The sequence below is a fragment of the Osmia lignaria genome, chromosome 9, assembly GCF_051020975.1.
Source record: "Osmia lignaria lignaria isolate PbOS001 chromosome 9, iyOsmLign1, whole genome shotgun sequence".
NCBI classification, from domain to species: Eukaryota; Metazoa; Arthropoda; class Insecta; order Hymenoptera; family Megachilidae; genus Osmia; species Osmia lignaria.
In genome coordinates, this window is record NC_135040.1 from 10,679,290 (window position 1) to 10,700,212 (window position 20,923).

Here is a 20,923-nt window from a genome sequence, read left to right on the forward strand (position 1 = left end):
AGTAGCTTAGAAAATGATTTTAAGATGTTATAATATAGCAATAATAATTTTAGAAATATTTTTGGTATAATATAAAGGCTGATACTGGTATAAAAAAAAAAAATAAAAATTATGATATCATAATCTAAATGATATTATCAAAATATAGTTTTAATACCCCCAATATATATTTCTAATGGCTCTTTAATAATATTTGTCTAGTGATAACAAATTTTGTTGTTGTTAAATAGTCTTATAGTTAAGCATGCATTTCAAATATCAAGTAAATGGAAGAGTTGAACTGCAATGTAAATATCTAGAGTAATATCATATTACTATAATTTAAATAGTAACTTTTGTATGCATAGTAAGTGAAAGTTGCTAGAACAATACGTTCTTATAATTGTTCTGTAGAATGTAACATATATTGATACTAATGTGAGCAACTTTCATTTATTTATTACTAACTATACATCCTCAATTTTATCTCAAACACATTGCTACTAATTTGTAAGACGCGTGTAAAATGTTTTTGAACTATTAATCCACTACTATGATGTTAGGAGGAGAGCCAAGTTTTCACATATTAATCGAGCTACATTTCGTAACGTTACTTCCATGTCGCTAAGTATTTTGCAGGTGCAGTGCAGCATCAGCATCAATTGAGTGATAATCATACAAATTTCATGAACAATTTTTACGTTCCATTAAAAAGAAAGAAAAAAAGAAAAGAAAAAATAATTAAGATATAAGTGTAAAATAAATGTAAAATGATTGGGTGATCAATAAAGATTTTCTTGGCTTAAATTTTGTACATTAACTATGTTCAAAATTTATTTATATTTATCTTAATATTATTATAAGAAGCATATAAAATTAAAATCAAATTCAATAGATTAGCAATTTGCGTTTATTAACATTTAGTAGCATGGAAATCGATATTTTTGATTTTTTAAAGCAGTTAATGTTATCAGAAGGACAGATTTTGTTCATACAAATTATAATAATTTAATAATAGATACAATCAGAAGATTGTTATGCTTGTTTTATTAGAAATTTGTATTTTTTTTTATACGTCTAAGGGCGTATAAATGCACAATAATCTCTAAACATGTTGCAATTAATGGAAAGATAGAGTAAGTATTAACAAAAGAAATTGAAGACCTGAATTCAAAATGTTAAAAGTATAATATAACAAAATATTTTCTAATACATTTTATAACGCTTATATAATAATAAAAAAAGATATTTCTTAAGCATAGCATACACATGAGATTCTAATCTAATTACTATTTTTTCACAATATCAGCACCAATAACATTTAGTTACATGTTATATGGGTTTTGAATAGTTCGACTAACGCTGTTAGTACTGTTTCACGACCACAAAATACATTATATGCTTAAATCTGAGACAAATAAATGTTCTTTAAAAACCTCGATTAATTGTACAAATATCACAATAACATAATTATTCAGTTTATTAGACTGAAACCTTAAATATTAAATACATTTTAACTTTGTTATATTAAACGACATTGTTTACAACAAATAATTAAATTAATTCTTCATATATATTAGCCCCTATTTATTAAATTCATTTTTCTATTGATTTATCCATTTTAAAACAATAATGTATTTAACAATTAAAAAATATAGTAATGACAATAAAACATATTAAAAGTTGTTCTCTTCTAAGCTCAATGTATATTTTCAAATATTTAATTATATCTTTTTTTACAGTAATCAGGCTTTAAATGTAACTTATACTATGTATTCAACATACTTTTTTGAGTATAAGGTCTATGTATAATGTACTTTATTGATATATAGAGCTATATTTCATAATTCAGGTCCTCAATTCAAATCTACAGAGTTTAATATCATGGACTTGTTGTTTTATTTTAGTCCTTTTTTTGATAAATATCCATGTTCATGTAATAATTTTAATTATTTGGTCTAAAGAACAGGATACAAGATTGCATTGAAATAAACATTGACTAGTATACCAACTTCATGGTACGCAAATTTCGTTTTGGAAGGCAATAGTGATCGTTAAGAATTTAATTCAAGTGTTTTGAGAATTGATTGACATAAACTTTGTAAATTTGGTTTCATCGTTTGCTCTGTATGTGTACTTTCAAGATATTTTAGTATCTCTACTCCTCCTTCTCTAATTAACATACTGCAATAACGCTTAGCTACAAAAGAAAAAATAATAATCAATATCATTTATAATATGTTAATTACAAAAGTATACCATTTGTAATAGTTATGCAAGATAGTTGTCTTTTTATTGGAAGTATATTTGTACTTACGGTTTTTTGTGCATACATTATGTATTGCCCAAACTGCCCAAAGCTGCACAGGATATGCATCCGAGCAACGTAAAAGTGGGAAAAATGGATGAAAACTTCTATAGGCAACCATTTCTCCCTGAGGTGTTTGCCAATGTGTTACAGTATAAGCTAACTGTTCTAATAATCCATCTCTAGTTGGGACTGTAATCATTGTAGTCCATGCACGTGGACCATCGCTAAGCAAGTGTGCAGCAATACCTGCCGCGAAATAAGATACATCGATGTGTGCAGATGTCAGCAGTACGGAAAGCATAGAGATGAATTTGGGTTGCATAAGCCTTGGTCTTAAATGAACAACCTTTAATAAATAATACAATATTATGTTAATAATATTTATAATTATATTATTTGAACTCTTGAACATATGAAATACAATACAAACCTCTGCTATGTTATTTAATAAACCAAGTACTTTAGTTTCAACACTAGATTCGTCTTGGAAGCTTTCTAGCATTTTAAGACATAATTCCATTCCACCTTCATCTAGAAAAACTTCGCATGTTGTAACACTTTCATCAGTTAAATTCCACAAAGCACTTAATGTAAATTTCATTGTTATATCTACTGATTTAGATTCCATTTTAGATTTAACCATTTGAAGTAACTTAGACATGTACAGTGGTTCAGCACCAAGCAAAGAGGTTTCTACTGTTGATATTTTTGCTGCTAATAATGAGCAAATAGCAACAGACATACGATTCATTGAGGGTTCATTAAAAGTTAATAAAGAATTTAATACTAATCTTGCACATCTGTGGACATAAAAGATAATTAAGTTGTAGAGTTGTAAATTTTACTCTAAAATATTAATTAATATGAAAAATTTCAATTACCTATATTTGTCAAAAGCAACATCTTGCAGAATTCTGTCACTACATAAAGTCAATAATGTATTCATTTGAAGCCGATAATTAGTCGGATAAGATTCCATTGCTATCATTGTCAATTCAACAACTTGTTTAAGAATTGACGGATGAATCATGATAGCAAATTCACCTTTGGTGAGATTATAAAGACATGCAGTGCATGGTACTTGTACGCGAACCTCCTGCGGATATTCTCTCATTCCAGGTAATATTAATTTTATAACATCAACTCGTGGTTCAAGGAAATTATGTGTTAAACGGAATAAATTAAATAAACATTTTTCAAGATAAAACGGTCTACATGTATACCTTCTAAGAGCTTCTAAAATTTGTGATTCTGTTGCTGTACCACTGACCTAAAAAAAAATACATACTATCCTGAAGTATTTGTTTTCAAATATAAATATTAATTAACGACATCGTTATGTTTATAACTTACAACAAGCCCAGGTCTGTAATCTTCATTACTTGGATTTATTAAACTGTCATCAAAACAAGCATCTGTACTAACAAGTCCCAAAAACCTTAAATATGGATGAGCTTTAATAAATTCTTTTAAATCTTTTGGATCTATATCACCCTTACCTATAGTATATTAAAAATGAAATTATTTTATTGTTTAAAAAGAAAACGAATTACGTACATAATACTTACCAGATAAATCTAAACTAGTTAAATATGGCATACAATGTACAGCTTTTAAAAAGTCTGTTATTTTTGGTTTTGCAGGCCCTAATACAGAATTAAGAGCATGCATATCTCTTTCATCTGAAATGTCTAAATTTCTTAATTCATTTAACTCCAATAATACTGAAATTAAATTTGCACTTTCGTTTATTTTCAAATTGTACATATTGAGAGTCTTTAGACGATTTTTACATTTTTTTAATGGTGTTATGTCATCAACTTTTGTACATGAAATATCTAAACTTTCTAGAAGAGGAAGATCCTCGACTACTATTTCCAAACCATGTTTATTAAATTCTGTTTCGGATACATTTAACGTATGCAGTGCTCTCAATTTGCTTAATGTTACTACCACACAATACCTGTTATGAAACATGAAAAATAAAAACTATAACTATGCAAAAAGAAGACTTACTTCTAAATATAATTTTTAATTAATTATAGTTAATAAATACCGTGAACAATCCATGAAACTTCCTTTTGCTACACTTAGTGATCTAAGATTTTGTAAACTCCAGTCACCCAAACAACTTATCAGGTCATTAACAGTTATTTTTAATCCATTTACTACTAGATCTACTACTTTATGTTGCTTTAAAACTTTCAAGCCCTTTGCTGATAATGTAGATGCATCTTTTAATTGTACATGCCTAAGAAAAATAACCAAGCATTACTGATTTATACTCCTATATTATAATTAAACATTTAAATGTAATAAATAACTGTAATAATTACCTTAATCTAGTGGACTTTGAATCAAAAAGTGTAATAGTCAAATCAGATAAAGTTTTCTTTTCACAAAGATTAGATAATAACTGTTCAGAAATCTCAGCTGGTAAAAAAACATCTGGATATCTAAAACTAAGTCTTCTAGCTGAGCCTGACGATCCATCATTAGATGCCCTAGCTATTGTTTCACCCAAAATATCTATATTATTACTGTTTATTGAAAAATTAACTTGCTGATCTAAAAGTTATATACTTTATAATCACAAATTGTTATACTAAATTTTCTATAATTACTATTGGATAGTTAAACCATTTAGAAAAAAAAAACATAAGTAAAATATGTGATACTTCAATAAATATATTTTGTAATGTTTAAAACATATGATATTACTCACTACAAGTAGTTGTATCCAATAAATTAGGGGAATGTTCTCCCGTATCACCAAGATGTACTTCACACAAATCCAAAACATTGTTACAAATAAAATCAATGCAAATTTTAAGAAGGCTTCTTGGAGACTCACACATTTTATATATTTACATGCAAGTATTCTTCCTGTATTTCCTTTATTGCTCTTCAAACATTTGATTATTTCAGGTGGTTTAACATCTCATTCCTTCACATTTATTTCATAGGATCTGCTACAACATATGTGTATCTATACATTTGTTACACTATTTTTTTAATGTTAAACATTTAAAATATAAAAATACAATTTACAATCAAAGAAATCAATGTACACAAACATTAATACAGTTGTCATTTGGAAAAATGAAAACAAGTCACATGCAATTTAAGTTTCTTATAATAACAAAATGTTAAAAATAAGTTACACAAAGTAATTAAAAAAATAATTTATAATTATATATGGGGTGGTACCTAAGGGAAATGTCAAAAAAGAACCATACACATAATTTTATTTGTAGCACATAGATGACAGAATTTTAAATGACGATTACGTAATGACAAGTCCATAGAACGAAATAAATATTTGTGTCACTATGCATCTAAGCACATTGCGTATAACACGTATTGAAAGAAATTTATGAGACTACAATATCATTTGCGTAATCCATCAAATTTTAACACATGGATAGGAATACTAAAAAAACGTTTAAACTCGTGTACAGAATCTTTTATAAATACTATTCAAACACAACTCCAGAAACAACCGCGGAAAATAGTAGTCTCTCACCTGTGGAGAGAACGCCATATTGACTTGTTAAATGTCAAAACAGATTAAAAAATTTAAGGTATAGTTGCACACCGTTGTATACGTAAACGTGATTATTAAACACAATGATAAAACAAAAAATCAAAGATGTGAACCTCAATCTATTTATTCGAATTAGTTTTAAAAATCATTTTATGTGATATATGTGATATTTTGATTATCCATACCTTGATGTTTAGTAGAAATTAACATTTCTGTTGTTCTTATCAAATTTATCAGCTGAAGTGTATCAGTGCATGAAACTTAGGGCATCCTTTAATAATTAAAGAAATCTTTTATTCTGAGAAACATAGTGAAGTCAATATAAATTCTTCTTTTAAAGAGAATTTATCGGTTATTGACACATTATCAATATGGCGGTAAAGTGGAAAACGATGTGCTTTTTCGGTCTGTACTATGAGGTCATTCCTGTACAGTAAGAATTTTTTTCAGGTAAAATTATAATATTTATACAAACACTGTTTAAAAGTATTTTGTTTGTAAATTTAACTATTGTTTTGCATTACAGAATTATAATAATGTTTAGTCCTAAAATTAAAGGATTAAGGGATATCACACAAATTGATTTAAAATGTAAACTTTCAGTTTAAAAAGTTGAATAATTATCATCTTAATTGTTAATCACTTTATTGTATACATCTTTTTTTATATGTGTATAAAAGAATGTTACAATTAAGAATTTTCTATTAAATCATTTTGAAGTGTAATGTATAATTTATAATTATTATATGTACTTTTGATTCTTTTTTAAGGTTCAAACAAGAATAAGTTTCTCATGCTAAAATCATGATTTGACTAAATATTAAATGCTTCATAAAGTCATGTTATATGACAATTGACATTGATTATTCTTTTACTTGCACTTAAATTTAATTTCATAAAAGAATGCCAAGTTTAAGAAAAAAAGTTGCTGGTTTCATGCGACAACTATCTATTAGTAACCTGGCTGGAGCTGTAGAAAATATAGATCAAGGAGAACAAACTTTACGTAGTCCTAGATCATTAACACAGGATTTTGCAAGTGGTTGCTTTATTACACGATACCTTGATGGGTAATACATATTACAAAATAGTTTTTAATAATTAATATTGTACATAAATTATAGTTCATGGTTACTGGTTTTAGTCTAGATACAAAGCAAGAAGGACCTGCAATTTTGCATGGTAGAAATCCGGAAGAACTACCAATTAGACAGCTCAGAAATTTTCATGAAGATAGAGGTATACTTGCTGCTCATACTGGTCCAGATAATGGACTTACAACAGTTAATTTGCAACAAAGGCATTTGAGTATTAATGATATTGATATAGATTATATTGATATGTTAGATCAAAATGAACAATACAGAAATAGTAAGTATTTTAAGCATGTATTATATTAAAAATAGAAAACATAATAAACATAATTTTTTCAGCATCTACAATAACAACTCCCACAATTGCCGGTGTTGTTGATTGGTTTAATCCTCATAATATGGCATATGGAATTGCTACTACATTGTACGAGAAAAATCCTACAAATAACACAAATAATGGAGAACCAATAGCAGATTGTTTTGGTATTGTGGCAAGATCAGATTCAGCTATTTTAGCACTTGCTGATGGTGTTAATTGGGGTATGATTAATTTTAAATGATATAGCTTTAATATAAAACATGCTTGTATAATAAAACGCATTTGTTAGGTACCAAAGCAAGTATTGCAGCCAGGTCTGCAGTACATGGGAGTATGGAATATTTAAATAAAGCACTTTTTTCTCCTCCGATTAACAATGAAATGACGACAACGAAAGACGTTTTTATAGCATTACTTCGTTCATTCCATGCTGCACATTCATTAATTTTGCAAGAACAAGGAATGCTTACAACATTAACTGTATGTGCAGTTCTTCCACTGCCAAACTCAGATTCCAATACAGGGCAACAAAATTATATGGCTTGCACTTGTAATGTTGGTGATAGTTTAGCATATGTATATTCAAGGTAATATAAATAAAAAGTTAGAAATTATTATATTATTCATTATAAAAATTATATTTCATGTCTATAGAAAAACTGGTGTCAGGGAAATAACAAGAGGGTCACACGATATTCATTGTATGCGTGACATGCGTGATGCTCTTGGAGCCTTAGGTCCTGTAGATGGTTCTAATCCTGAATTAAATAATTTGACGCTTGCAATGACAGAAGTTGAAAAAGGCGATATTATATTTTTAACTAGCGATGGAATTTCGGATAATTTTGATCCTGTAGTTGGAAAATTTGCTATTTTACCATGTCACAATACTGTACTCGAATCAAATGTAAAAGATCATACTGAAGGAAGATCAAAAACGCGTCGAAAATCGGCTGAAAACTTAAGACACACAGAATCTGGTAATAGTAATAAAAATAAATCTAATTTGCCCGTAGTAGAGGCGTATCAAAGGCACGAGCTTACGCTTCTTAGAATGGAAGATTTGTTACGACGAGGTGTGTCCGGAGAAGGCCCGCCTTGTAACAGTGCCAAACATCTATGTGAACTCCTCTTGGATTTTGCAGTAAGTTGCAAAAATGTTATAAGTTTTATAGTAATATGCATTATTTTACCAGTTGTTTAATTCCCGATAAATAAAGTTACAATTTACTAGATAAGGTAGAGAGCTAATTTTGAATACTAACATAAGCTTAATTTTTATATGTAACAAGGTACGTATAACTGCTGCCAAAAGACGAATTTTGGAAGATACAGATTTATACTATGCACAAAATAAAGACGGGCAATTAATTCAGCTTTCCAAACAAGAGCAAAGAAGTCGACGAATAAAGACTTTGGATAAGGTTTCCATGATTCCTGGAAAACTAGATCATGCAACAGTTGTAGCATATGTAGTTGGATCTATTGATTCGGATTATAATTAACTGTGGTAATAAAGTATAGTTTTTATTTGTAATTAAAATAATAAATTAGAATGTTTTTCTACTGTGAGATTTTTCTCAACGTATTAAGTTAAAATTACTGTTTTATTAAAAAATTGAGTTGTTTATAGCATTTTTTTTTGTTATTTAAAATAAAGGATGTATGTGCTTTCCGTATAAAACATTTATTTAATTATAAATCCAGCTTATAAAATCTGTACTTCCAGTATATATGACTATATTATATAAATAATTAAGAGAGCATTAAATGTATTGAAATAAAAAATTTTATGTTTATAAAAATTGCTCAATAATACCAATTTATAATATTTCAGATTTAAATAAAATGAATTCTAAATTGATTTGTAATTAGATTATATCAAACATTGATATGTAGTTATGTAGAAATATTCGAATAGATTTTATTTAAAACCTTCAAAATTCTATAGTATTTAAAATCACCGTTGGTATCTATTTACTGATTGGTTATAAATAAAGCATTGACCAATCAAGATAAAGATTTTGCTAAATGAATGCTGTAAAAAGTTACAGTACCATAACCGAGGTGTCGCCAATGGTAAAAGCTTTGGGATTTTATAGACTTGTGCTAATGGCAGCCTTGACAAATACATAATGGCCGTTGCCACCGAACAGTGTAACGCGTACATGGAACTGTCGTGTGCCAGAAAAGTTTATTATTTTAAGTAGAATTTTTCCTCTCATGTAGCTTATGTATGTTGTTTTCGTTTGCAAAGGAATATGACATTATGTTCAGAACTAAAATCATGTTGAAGGAAGTGTGAAAAAACGGAAATTCGCGAGAAGAAAACACGGGTGGCAAAACCGCGTTCGCGGAGGTAATATTGACAATTTTTCATCACGACGCTACTCGCATTTTTTTGCGTCAATATGAAATACATATATCCAGGATACCTTCTTTGAGTTTCTCAGCTAGTCAAACCAAAAAATTTTTCACAGATGGTTGCTTTTTCTTTTGTTTACGCCTTGTCAGTTGGGCTTTTGTTGTGTGCATCCGCGCGCCGCTGGTACCCACAAGTGAGAGTGAGATATATACGATTCTTGTATGCGTGTAAGTGGCTTGTGTGGCACGTATGCTTGCACACAGGCGCGCAAGTTATAACCTCAAAATATGCTTCCAGCTGTCGAATTTTTATACAAAACCCTTTTCCCGCTTTAGAATGGTTAATTATACTTACAAGTGTCATTGTACTATGAAAACATGATGATTGCTGTCACCCTGTATATACAAAAATTTCTCAGCAGTAGTGTGTATTTTATTTCATAGTGAAAGTTCTATTGAATTTAAATTTTATCAGTTTAATACAAATTCAAAAGAAGTGATGTTATTTCAATGAAATTATTAAATGTGTTTGTTCATTTTGTAAGTCTGTAATAACTAATTGAATATTGTTTATATGTTGCAGGGTACAAATCAACTACAGTATCTGTGAAACCATAAGTGTAGTGTATGTGACATCAAACAAAATTAAAACTTGAAGCAGTTCTGAATTACATATATAGTGCAAATGTAAAATGTCCTGATATTAGTGTTCTAAATAATTGAAAATTTCAAGTATGTACCAATATTACTTGGAGTTGGGATAATACACAATAATTTAATATTTATGGAGTGATATTTGAAAGTGTTTTATATGCATAATTTCTAATGTAATGTCATGGAAAAATGTAGTTCAATTGTGTTTATACATGGATGTAATCTTGTCACAAATGTTCTTTAAAGATAAGTCAAAATACTTTCAAAATGCTAGTGTACAGTTATTCTTTAATGGATAATGTAGTTCGAAAAAGAACTACTTACTATGTACAAGAAATTAATATTCAAACATGGTTATTATTAAAGTATGATATTAGAAACAAATATCAACAAACCATATAAACATACATATTTGGAGAAAGCAAAACAGTGTTGCCTAAATAAAGGGTAATATACGAAGTTACATGCATGACAGGAATAGGAGACGTAGGTCGCAGACGCGTTGAGTGGCGCCGTAGCGCAAATACAACTTCTTCAGTCACTGAATTATAATTTATGAGTGGTAAATAACAACATTTACAAAATTATGCTGTTGACAACATTATGGTTACAAATATTTTTAGATTTTCAATGTGTTATGAATATGTAGGAGTGTATAAAAGGAAGCACAGATAAGCTGAAAAGGTGGCTAGACGCTGCCCAGAGTAAAGAGGGGCTGCGTGGGCATGCAGCAGCCTCAGTCACGCCCTCTTCTCGGGGACTCAGTATCCTCTACAACTTCCCCGACTGCTCGGCGTAGCAATCCCGTTGCTGTATTGACACATCAACAAGTATCATCTATTTAAACAAAAATCCACTATATAAGAATCATTTTGTATGTAATATTATACTTTATAATCTATTTTGTTTTACAGTTGCAACAGTTACAGCAACTGCAGGCTCAAAATTCGAGTGGTCAGTCACTGACGTTCGCTTTGCAACAAGCATCAAATAATGTAAGTAGTTTTTATAAGAAGCATTAATAGTGATATATGAATTAGTAATTTCAAGTTATATATGACTGAAAACAAATTAAGTAACATTTATTTTTGTTATATAAAATTACAGCCACAAGACCAAGGAAATGGGTCAACAACTGGAAATCACATAGTATATGTAAACCAGTTAAACCATTTAAATCAGGGTACCATAAATCCCTCGGGGACTGGTATGGGCCTACCCCCGGCCACCCCCACTTTTGGGGTGGGCCTTAATATGGGATTGCCACTATCACTTCTAAATACCAGCCTTACATCCCTCACATCTAATGTTATCACAACATCAAATCCTTTGCTTAATTTGGGCCTGCCAAGTATAAATACAGGACTAACTACAATAAATCCTAGCCTGAATCACTTGAACGCTATAAACTCTAATTTAACCCCGAATATTGGTTCAAGCAGTATTAATAATGGTTTATCTGGTTTGGGACAGGATTTAAACAGTATAAATACTGGAATTAATAGACTCAATACATTAAATTCAACGAATATAAGTTCTGGATTGTCCAGTGTAAATACTGGAATTAATAATGTAAATCCGAATTTGACAAGTTTGAATTCGAACATAAACCAGAATCTTACCAGTTTGAGCACAAACTTTACTTCTCCAAGTTCTGGTGTATCTGGTTTAACTGCTATAAATCCAACTATAAATGCAAATTTAACTACTACCAGTATAAATTCTGGTATTACTCAAGGTCTCAATCGACCCGTTAATGCTTTAACAACTGGATTGACTCAAACTAGTCTAAACTCCAGCAGTACACAATTTCCATTCCAAGCTATACAAAGTATACAAAGCATTGCACCACATATCGTTGGATCAAATATTGCACATGTACCAAGTTCTGCTATATCGCAGCACCCGAATTCAAACGTTTCTACTATTTCACAAATATCAAATAGTGGTACTTTGACAAGTTCTAGTATATTCACTAGTACGTCAAGTGAGCCAATTCATTCGACCACAACAAATGTGAATCACGGTTCAAACGTGAATCTCACTACGAATATTCCACATCTTGGTACAATGCACTCTAATTTATCTAATGTGTCAACATCTAACGTGCAGCATATATCTGCATCAAATGAACCGAACATGCCACTGAATCATAGTTCTTCTTTAAGTTCCTCTCAATCAACTGGATTTCAACCACAACGACAGTATTCACAGGGAATTAACCCTGGTTTAAGCTCGTCGGTAACATTGACGGGCTCGTCTCAACCATCGAACGTGGCCAGTACAATAAATACTGTGAAATCCATGCAAAATATTCAGAGTCAAAATATCAGCTCTCCGAGTAGCCCGTTTTCAATACCATTAAAAAGTCCGGCATCTAATATCGCTCCACCTACGCCGAGTCCTAGTCCCAACAGACTGTTACTTAGAAGTCCAGCATCAAATTCAATACAATCTAACAGAAACAGTCCAAGTCCTGTCGGGACATCAACTTCAAATAATTTTAATATACAAATGCAAAGTCCAATGCAGAGTCCAATGAGTGTTAGTCAAATACAAAGTCCTGTACTTAGTCCGTATCCTCCTGCAAAAAGTCCTCACCTATTGAGTGGGAATAACTCTTTAAACAATAGAAGTCCGGCACCTGGCGGTAGTCCTGGTCCACCTGTGGTAAGGAATAATTTACTACCGATTTTAAATATGTAAAACTTGAATTCTAATATTTATTCCATTTCCAGGTTAGACCTAACACACCAATACTTCAACAAGGTATGCAAGTACTGCAAATTATTCATGGTACACCGCAGGGATATCAATCAACACCAACTCAGTTAGTAACTAGAACACATTTAATTGGAAATCAACAAATTCAAATAGCAGCAACTAAACCAGCAAAACAGCCACCACAAATTTTACCAAAACCTCCAAATCAACATCCAGCTACTGGATCGCAACAAAAACAGCAACGTGTTACTACTACGATTACAAATCAAGTAATATATTTTATTTTATCATAATCTTTTCGAAATATTTAAATATATTTATTATATATAAACGTGAATTATTTACTTGTCATAAGGTAACACAGCAAACTCAACCACAATTGGTTCTTGCTGGTCCTCAACCAAATCCTACAACAGCTACAATGATACCAACGGCACAAGGTCTACTGTTAAACCAGGTAGTAACATCTATTTAAAATAATTATCATTTGCATGTATGTTCATTATGTGATCATTCAAAATACACACATTGTGCCTGTTTTAGCAATTATCAATATTATACAAAGTACTTTTAATATGCTTAGTATCTATTATAACAGCTTACATGCATTTAGTGTCACAAATATCTGCTTTGTGCTTCATGTGTTATCACATTTCATACATAGGTTTTGCCGTCAACTGGACCTGTTATTGTACAGCAACAACCAGGTGGTGTTCAACTTATACTAAGGACGCCAGCGAGCGCCCAACAACAAACGCATACTGCACAGGTGATGGTTTCATCCATTCAGTCATTCAACTTCATCATATTCACAGTCATTGCTTACTTAATACTTATACAGGATTCTTTTTACATATCATTTTAAGTATTATTTACATTCATTGACATTTTTATATTCTTTATCATTAATTGAACGTTACTGTATTTTCACGTTTTATATTTATGCATTCAGTTTTCAGATAAATGATAAATTGTACTGTGTTACTAAATATTATATAAAAATAGTAATATGAAATAGAACGGAAGAATTTTATTTTATAAGAAAAAAGTTTTGATAGTTTTTAAAATAAAATTATTAATTAATAATAACAGAATTTTAAACGGTAAAGATTTATACTTTAATTCAATAATTTTTTTTTTGTAGCTAACACAACAGCAGTTAGTAAGGGTTGTTACAGCACAAGGTATGCAGTTACAAGGCATTACACCTACGTTTTTTGCTGTACCTAATGGTTTTCCTCCAGCTGCTTCTCCAGTAATTAGACATACCCCCTCTAGTCCTGCACCTTGTAAGTTTCGTACTTAATAGGCTATCTAAATATACTTTTTCGCAAAAAGATTTTGAAGATATTAAAATTATTTCTTTTTTTTTACATTTAGCTGCTAATTCAGGGACTGGCAATCCTATAGTGATTCAAAATGCAATGGTACAAAGTCCTCAGCCACAGATATCACAAGTAGGTTCGAGTGCTAATACCAGTAATACTCCATGCTCGCAAACTGTTGTTGAACAGACTTTATTACCACCTCCTAAGAAGAAAGCAAAAAAGAAAAAGAAAGCAAAACGGAAAGATGATGAACCACCGAAATTGGACCTTGCTAGTATAATGAAAATATCGGGAATTGGAGACGACGATGATATTTTTGATACTGACCTTACAACCGAATCAGACGTTCCCTGTCAAGTTCAAGTCGAATCGAATACAGGGCAAAATCTGGGACAACTTTCATCCCAGCTAACAATACCTAATAGTTCTGCCCAGAATCTGATACAAGTACCTGCACCAAATACAACGAATACACAATCTTCTGTGTCCCAAACATTTAATAGTCATCTCGTTACCCAACTTCAGATGCCTGTGCAGAACACGATACAGGGCCAACTGCGATTTGCTGTTGGAGAAGATGGAAGAGTTGTTTTACACCGTACTCCAGAATTAAATCAATCTGAAATGGATCAAGCAACTGCTCAAGCATTAATACGATCGTTAACACAAGGTGGCGGACAAAATTCACCGATTATTTCTCATCTTCTTGGACAAGCGCAAACGACCACACAATCTACACAGAGTACTGTTTTACAGCGGCAAAAATTCGTTAAATCACCTTCATCATCCAGTGTTTCAACGGTTACTACTACGGTAACTCCTGCAGGTTCACAAAGTGTTACTTGTGCTACTAGTCCACAGCATGTGCAAATATGCTCAAAATCAAATAATCAGCAGAAAAGTGTAAATGTTCCTCAAGAATCCAATCCTGTGTTAAATGTTTGTGTCCAAAGCAACCTTGCATCGTTACAAACACTGGATATGCAAGCATCAAAAAGTATTAATGTGCAAAGTCTTACACCGATATCAAAAACTAATCAATCGTCTAATTCTAGCCTTCCGCAACTAAACAGTAACGTTTTAACATCTGATGTATTATCATCGAAACCTTCCCATGCGACGTTCAGTGTACAGAACTCTCGATTGGCTAACACGAGCCAAGCAAGTAGTAATCAACAAAATTCTAATGTTTCCACACAAAAATCTAGTCAAGTGCGACTTACAAGTGTAACCACGAACGTGCGACAAAATTTAAATAAAATATCTCAAGGTGGTGTTCATGTTTCAAAATCTTTGCCAAATAGTTTAACTATACAAGGTGAACATAACATAACAAAAAATAATCAAAATCCACAAGAGTCTATAACGTTACAACAAGAAACGCCAATATATCAGCATAATCAACAGCAGCAAGTAACAGCGCAGACTGTACAAACGCAAAACGTTCAACATGTTTTTGAACAAAATCTTCAATCATCTGGATCAAATGCTCAGCATAATTCTGTAAACATGTTGCAACAACAAAGTTCTTGTAATACTATGCAACATGATACTATGAATGTTTTACAACATTCTAGCATACAACAAAATACAATTAATGTTTTGCAACAAAACGCAGCTGGTAATGTACAAAATATTGAACAAAATTTACAACCTGGTATCAGTGATGTGGCTCAGGCACAACAGAATACAAGTATGCAACAGCAAAATACATCAGCTGTTTTGCACAATACAAGTGTACAACAAAATGTGAACGTACAACAACAGAAAGTTGTTGCTGCAAACACATTTTCTTCTGTAAATGCACACCAGTTTGAGTCTCAAAACGCAGTGAATGCTATGCAACAAGGTTTAAGTACACAACAAAATAATCAGCATCAGAATATTGTTATTACTAATGCTCCTCCTTCCAATACCATACAGCAAAACGAATCTCAAAAAGTAGAGAACCAAAGTACAACAATGCTTAATTCAGCGGCAAATAACATATTAAATAATGCACCAAAAATTACGCCGGAAATTTTAAATGCATTAAGTAATTTAAATCCTAATGATCAATTGTTAATTGCAAATGCTAATGGACAAATGCAAGTAATTAGTCAGCAGTTGTTGCAACAATTTCTAGCAGGACAGTTAAATGCAACTAATCAGGTACAAAATCAGAACCAAACTCAAAAGATCGTGATTGGTGAGCCAGATGCAAATAATCAGAATTTACAAGGTGTACAAATTAATACTCCGACGAGTCAAATAATTGTAAATAGTTCTGGAGGAGCCCCAACTATTCAAAATAATATACAAAACATTGTGGTACAAGCTGCTCCATCTCAAATGCCGCAACACATACAGATTCAAAATTCCAATTTCCCTAGTCAATTTATTGACAATCTAAATCAACAACAAATCAGAAATTTAGGTACCAGTCAACCAAAGAAGACAAAAATTGTTAAAAAGACGAAAACTGTTGTTACTTCTCAAAATGCAGGAAATACCCAGGTATGTGAACATATTCTGTTATTACCTTTTTACATTTCGTTTGATTTTACATTTAAAAAATTGTGATAACAGGTGACAAAAACGGTTACGGTGACTCGCCCAACAATGATATCAACAAATACATCAAATTTCCAAAAAGCTGATAATTCTAGTAAAGCAAACACTGTAACATCTCAAAGTACAAATCCAGTTAAAAGTGAATCTTCTCAAATTGTCACAAATGGTCCTGTACTTCCACCTTCTCCCGGAGGTCATTTGTCCATTCCTTCAAATGGTCAAATGGTACAAAGAGTTCAGACTATTCAGCTTCCTGCTCAAAAGCAACAATTGCTGAAAAATATTCAGTCTCAGATACAAGCTATACTAGCTCGTAAATCGGGCTCACAACCTGATCAAACAGTTTTGACAAAATTATATCAAGAGCAATCGAAAATTTTAGCGAGTGGAAAAGTTGTTAGTACCACAACACATTCCGTTAGTAGCGTAAGTTTTATATCATGATATTTGTAAAACGAAAAAATTAACAAACTGTTGTATCTGTACAATTATACAATGTTATATGATTTTATTCTAAACAGGGTTCGGAAACAAGTTTTAATGTGAATGCAGTTTCAACAATAGCATCAAACTTAATGTCTCAAAATTCTTATAAAAATCAGACATCTGCTGTACAAACTCAAACGCAAACATCTACTACTGTTCTAGCTTCTCAAACCTTAAATTCAAACACACCAACAACTGTTCAAAATAATACACCAAGCAATTATATGAATAGTCTTACGGTACGGAATAATTTTATCTTATTATAATCTTTATCTAATTACATTCTTATTGATTATTTATGTTAAAATTTGCAGATACCACAAAATGTGCAAGGACAGCAATGTGTACAAAATAATCAGAATGTACACCAAACGCACACAAAACAGCACAAGATTTATCAGAATCATGGAAACCAGATATTAAGTCCGTCCTCTGCCAATATGCAAATTTTCTCACCACCTATTACCTCTATAACTACCGTGCAGAGTAACGCACAACAGTTAACTACAGTTCAAACTCAGCAAACAGGAATGCAACAATCAACGCAATGTCAGACAGATCCATTAGACATTAAACCAAATATACCGATATCAAGTCCCGTAAAACAAGAACTTTCTTCACCTATTCAAGTACAAGTTCAAAGCGGCTCTCCTGCAGGACAGGTGGCCTCACCTAGGATGATTGGCAAAGGACCACAAAGAATTCAAAGTCCCGTAAATACCAATAGTAATCTCAATAAACAGAGTGTTAGTCCGGGCAGTAATTCAAGTCCTTTAGTAAGTCCAAGACAAGCTGTAAAAAGACCCGCAACTAGCCCAATTTGCAGACAAATTAATCGTAGTGATTTGTAAGTATAACTTCTTGTTAACATCGTTCAAATAATTTTAAAGTAAAAAGAAATTATTAAATCAGTTATTTGAATTGTGTATATTACACTTAAAAATAGATTTGTATTTTTACTTCAACAGATTAGAACAGCAGTTGAAAATTGATCAAAACGGTGCGATAAATCCAGATGTGAATACACCATTTTTGAGTAAACGCGATGCTTGTAAACGTCTTGTAAGGTATCACTGTTTAAATGAACAAGTACTTAGTTCTAAGGATTTGGCAAAAGCCGATGAGATATTTGAAGAAACTGCAAAACATTTATTATCTAAATTTAACTCTATGATGAACAAATACACTTACCTTCTTCTGATGGAGAGCATGGTATGTTTCAAATATTTTTAACCTTGTTTTTATGTTTCATATAGTGTAAAGAAATATAATTTTTAATTTAAAATTCTTTGAAATTTCAACATTTATGAATTTTAGATTGTACATACAATTGATTGAAAATAAAGGCAGATGTATAATTATTTACATATTTTCTTTTTAATTATATTTAATATGTATCTTCAAGGTGTTTTTGTGATATTTACAATAAAATACTAACTAAAATAAAATTACAGCGGGAAGTGAGGACATCAGAATTGATGATGATTGATAGAACTTTTGTTGCTGAAGAACAGAGTATATTAAATAGGTTACGAGAACAAGAGGCTAAAGTTAATGGTACATTTTTAGCTTCAATATATTAATAATGTTATATTCATTATAATAATTATTATCTTTATATGTTGTTTTATAGAAGAGTTCAAAAAGGAGGAAAAGCCATTGGTGCCAAAGGTTGAACCTGGTCTTGCAGAAGAGGATAAATTATCATCATCATTAACTAATGTATCTGTAAAACGTGAATTAGAAGATGATTTCCCGAGTGATGAAATGGAATGTAAACCAGTGATCAAATCAGCAAGTTGTACTAGTGGTGATTACGACGAATGGTTAGAAATCCAAAAAGAACTTGGTGTATATCCATCTACCACAGACTCATTTAAATGTAAAAATAGTAATAATAGTGGTAATAATAGTGCGTCTGCTGTGGCTGTTACAAGGTCGTCCAAAACTGAAAGAACACGAGCGAATGGTGAATGTCGTACAAATGTACCAGGTGCAAGTGTTTCTGGAGTTCAACATACCGTTATAAAAGACAATTGTGAACAAGATAATACTCCAGTTTTTGAAAGACGCTGGAGTTGTGCTCCTGATCTCGAACGAGATTTGTTAGAAGATGCTGACAGCCTAGATGGACTGGCCTTACATTCTCAAACGCAATGCCCAGGCTCTCTTGTAACTACTGAAAGTGGAAACGGTAATGAACATGATGATATTACCGCACAGGTACAGTCTGCAATTGACAGCATTCTTAATCTTAAAAAACGTCCTACAAATACATTACCCGGCAGTAATGGTAATAGTGCATCACAGTCCAGTGAATCTAAGGACACAGTGCTTGATCAAGCAGTCCGCAGCATTTTAGGCTCGTGACCCTCCTTTAATAAAGTATTTTAAACAAGTGAAGTTAAATGGTGAACATCATACTAGTTGTTCATTTTGAAAATTTTAAAAGAACGACGTATCTTTTTGGTGATTTTTGTGGTTAATGTGAATAATATAAAAAACTACGTTTTACATTAAGAACACAATGTTATCTTTGGTAATGCATATCTGAAATCATGCAGATTGTTAAATTATTTGTACAAATCCTACAGCCTTAATTTCATTTATATATAAATTAAAACAGACTAACTGGATTATGCAATTTCAATACTTCTTCAAAATTCGTAAAAAAATCTTTTTTTTCTGCAATGGCAATAACTACTCATAAAAAAAAATATGTATACTTTCCAGTAGTCTAGTTGTAATAAAGTCATCGCGTTTACCTAAATCTAGCAGTTGTACATGTGGATAGATAGACAAATAGATTGATAGATAGATAATTAAATGAATAGATAATTCGCTCAGATTTTTCAATCTGCCACTTTGTAATGTAATTTTGTAAAAAGTAATTATTTAAAACAACTTATTCCACTTTGTCTGTAGTACTTGTAGAAAAATCTTATGGATACTTAAAATTGGGTCGGTGAATTGTACATACATTTTTAACGTGTATTATTAATATTATTATTATTGCTATTATTTGTATTATTGTTATTGAGATTTATTCTCAGAATTATTATTGTATTATTATTATTATATTATATTACATTATAATTATAATTATAATTATTACTACTATTATTGTCAATGATACCAGCATCTCAGATAATGAGAAATGTATGGTATAAAGAGAAAGTAGTGGTTTAAGAGACTGAAATGGAAGACAATGAAAAAAAAAACAGAAGGCAAATGATATATAAGGTGAAAAGGGAACACAAAACTTCTATATTAATTTGAATTCGTTTCTATTTAATGTATATGCAGTCTTAAATGTTAAAGTGCAAAATCAAACAAACATTTTTTAAGTAGATATAGTATTTTACAACTCTTTTGTCATCACATAAAATCACAATAGATCTGAGTAAATAATAAATACATGTGTAGAGAGCAGATGTGTGGAAAAAGGGTAATCACACATTGGTGACATTTTAGACAAACAGTAAATGACCGGTGATTAAGGACTAGAAAGCAGATCTTTCTATATGTGCCTTTTTATTTTTTACATAGTTAATGACTAATGGA

The 20,923-nt window shown here is 31.0% G+C and overlaps 3 protein-coding genes across 17 annotated transcripts; 2 read left to right on the forward strand and 1 right to left on the reverse strand.

Annotated features, from left to right (window-relative positions):
- Nucleotides 1–919: 919 nt before the first annotated feature.
- LOC117604496 (protein zyg-11 homolog B) lies at nt 920–6,165 on the reverse strand. Of its 10 annotated transcripts, none has more exons than XM_034325333.2 (11): nt 5,501–5,643; nt 5,145–5,259; nt 5,016–5,072; nt 4,627–4,858; nt 4,347–4,541; nt 3,859–4,253; nt 3,644–3,789; nt 3,172–3,560; nt 2,721–3,090; nt 2,297–2,636; nt 920–2,179 (listed from the first exon to the last, which is right to left on the reverse strand). In XM_034325333.2, exons 2-11 carry the CDS (start codon nt 5,146–5,148, stop codon nt 2,034–2,036), a joined length of 2,274 nt encoding a protein of 757 aa, XP_034181224.1. In that variant the 5' UTR covers nt 5,149–5,259; nt 5,501–5,643; the 3' UTR covers nt 920–2,033. The 10 variants fall into 10 exon arrangements, with proteins under 10 accessions (XP_034181224.1, XP_034181304.1, XP_034180629.1 ...); XM_034325413.2 differs by having other exon boundaries at nt 921–2,179; nt 4,627–4,798; XM_034324738.2 differs by lacking the exon at nt 5,501–5,643 and adding an exon at nt 6,023–6,165 and having other exon boundaries at nt 921–2,179; nt 5,016–5,259.
- On the forward strand, nt 5,736–8,949 carry LOC117604905 (PP2C-like domain-containing protein CG9801). 3 transcript variants are annotated; one of them, XM_034325543.2, is made up of 8 exons: nt 6,178–6,287; nt 6,364–6,428; nt 6,608–6,907; nt 6,982–7,208; nt 7,271–7,471; nt 7,540–7,837; nt 7,905–8,394; nt 8,543–8,949. In XM_034325543.2, exons 3-8 carry the CDS (start codon nt 6,741–6,743, stop codon nt 8,753–8,755), a joined length of 1,596 nt encoding a protein of 531 aa, XP_034181434.1. In that variant the 5' UTR covers nt 6,178–6,287; nt 6,364–6,428; nt 6,608–6,740; the 3' UTR covers nt 8,756–8,949. The 3 variants fall into 3 exon arrangements, with proteins under 3 accessions (XP_034181608.1, XP_034181434.1, XP_034181520.1); XM_034325717.2 differs by lacking the exons at nt 6,178–6,287; nt 6,364–6,428 and adding an exon at nt 5,736–5,874; XM_034325629.2 differs by lacking the exon at nt 6,364–6,428 and having other exon boundaries at nt 6,180–6,287.
- A 424-nt stretch (nt 8,950–9,373) lies between these two features.
- LOC117606142 (BRD4 interacting chromatin remodeling complex associated protein) lies at nt 9,374–20,585 on the forward strand. 4 transcript variants are annotated; one of them, XM_034328335.2, is made up of 16 exons: nt 9,374–9,609; nt 10,198–10,830; nt 10,892–11,098; nt 11,183–11,263; nt 11,376–12,938; nt 13,007–13,261; nt 13,348–13,449; nt 13,657–13,761; nt 14,137–14,281; nt 14,373–16,816; nt 16,889–17,299; nt 17,395–17,598; nt 17,674–18,206; nt 18,328–18,571; nt 18,814–18,916; nt 18,993–20,585. In XM_034328335.2, the coding sequence occupies exons 3-16, from the start codon at nt 10,994–10,996 to the stop codon at nt 19,727–19,729; spliced, it is 7,032 nt and encodes a 2,343-aa protein (XP_034184226.1). In that variant the 5' UTR covers nt 9,374–9,609; nt 10,198–10,830; nt 10,892–10,993; the 3' UTR covers nt 19,730–20,585. The 4 variants fall into 4 exon arrangements, with proteins under 4 accessions (XP_034184226.1, XP_034184141.1, XP_034184491.1 ...); XM_034328250.2 differs by having other exon boundaries at nt 10,918–11,098; XM_034328430.2 differs by lacking the exon at nt 9,374–9,609 and adding an exon at nt 9,719–10,038 and having other exon boundaries at nt 10,918–11,098.
- The last annotated feature ends 338 nt before the right edge of the window (nt 20,586–20,923 follow it).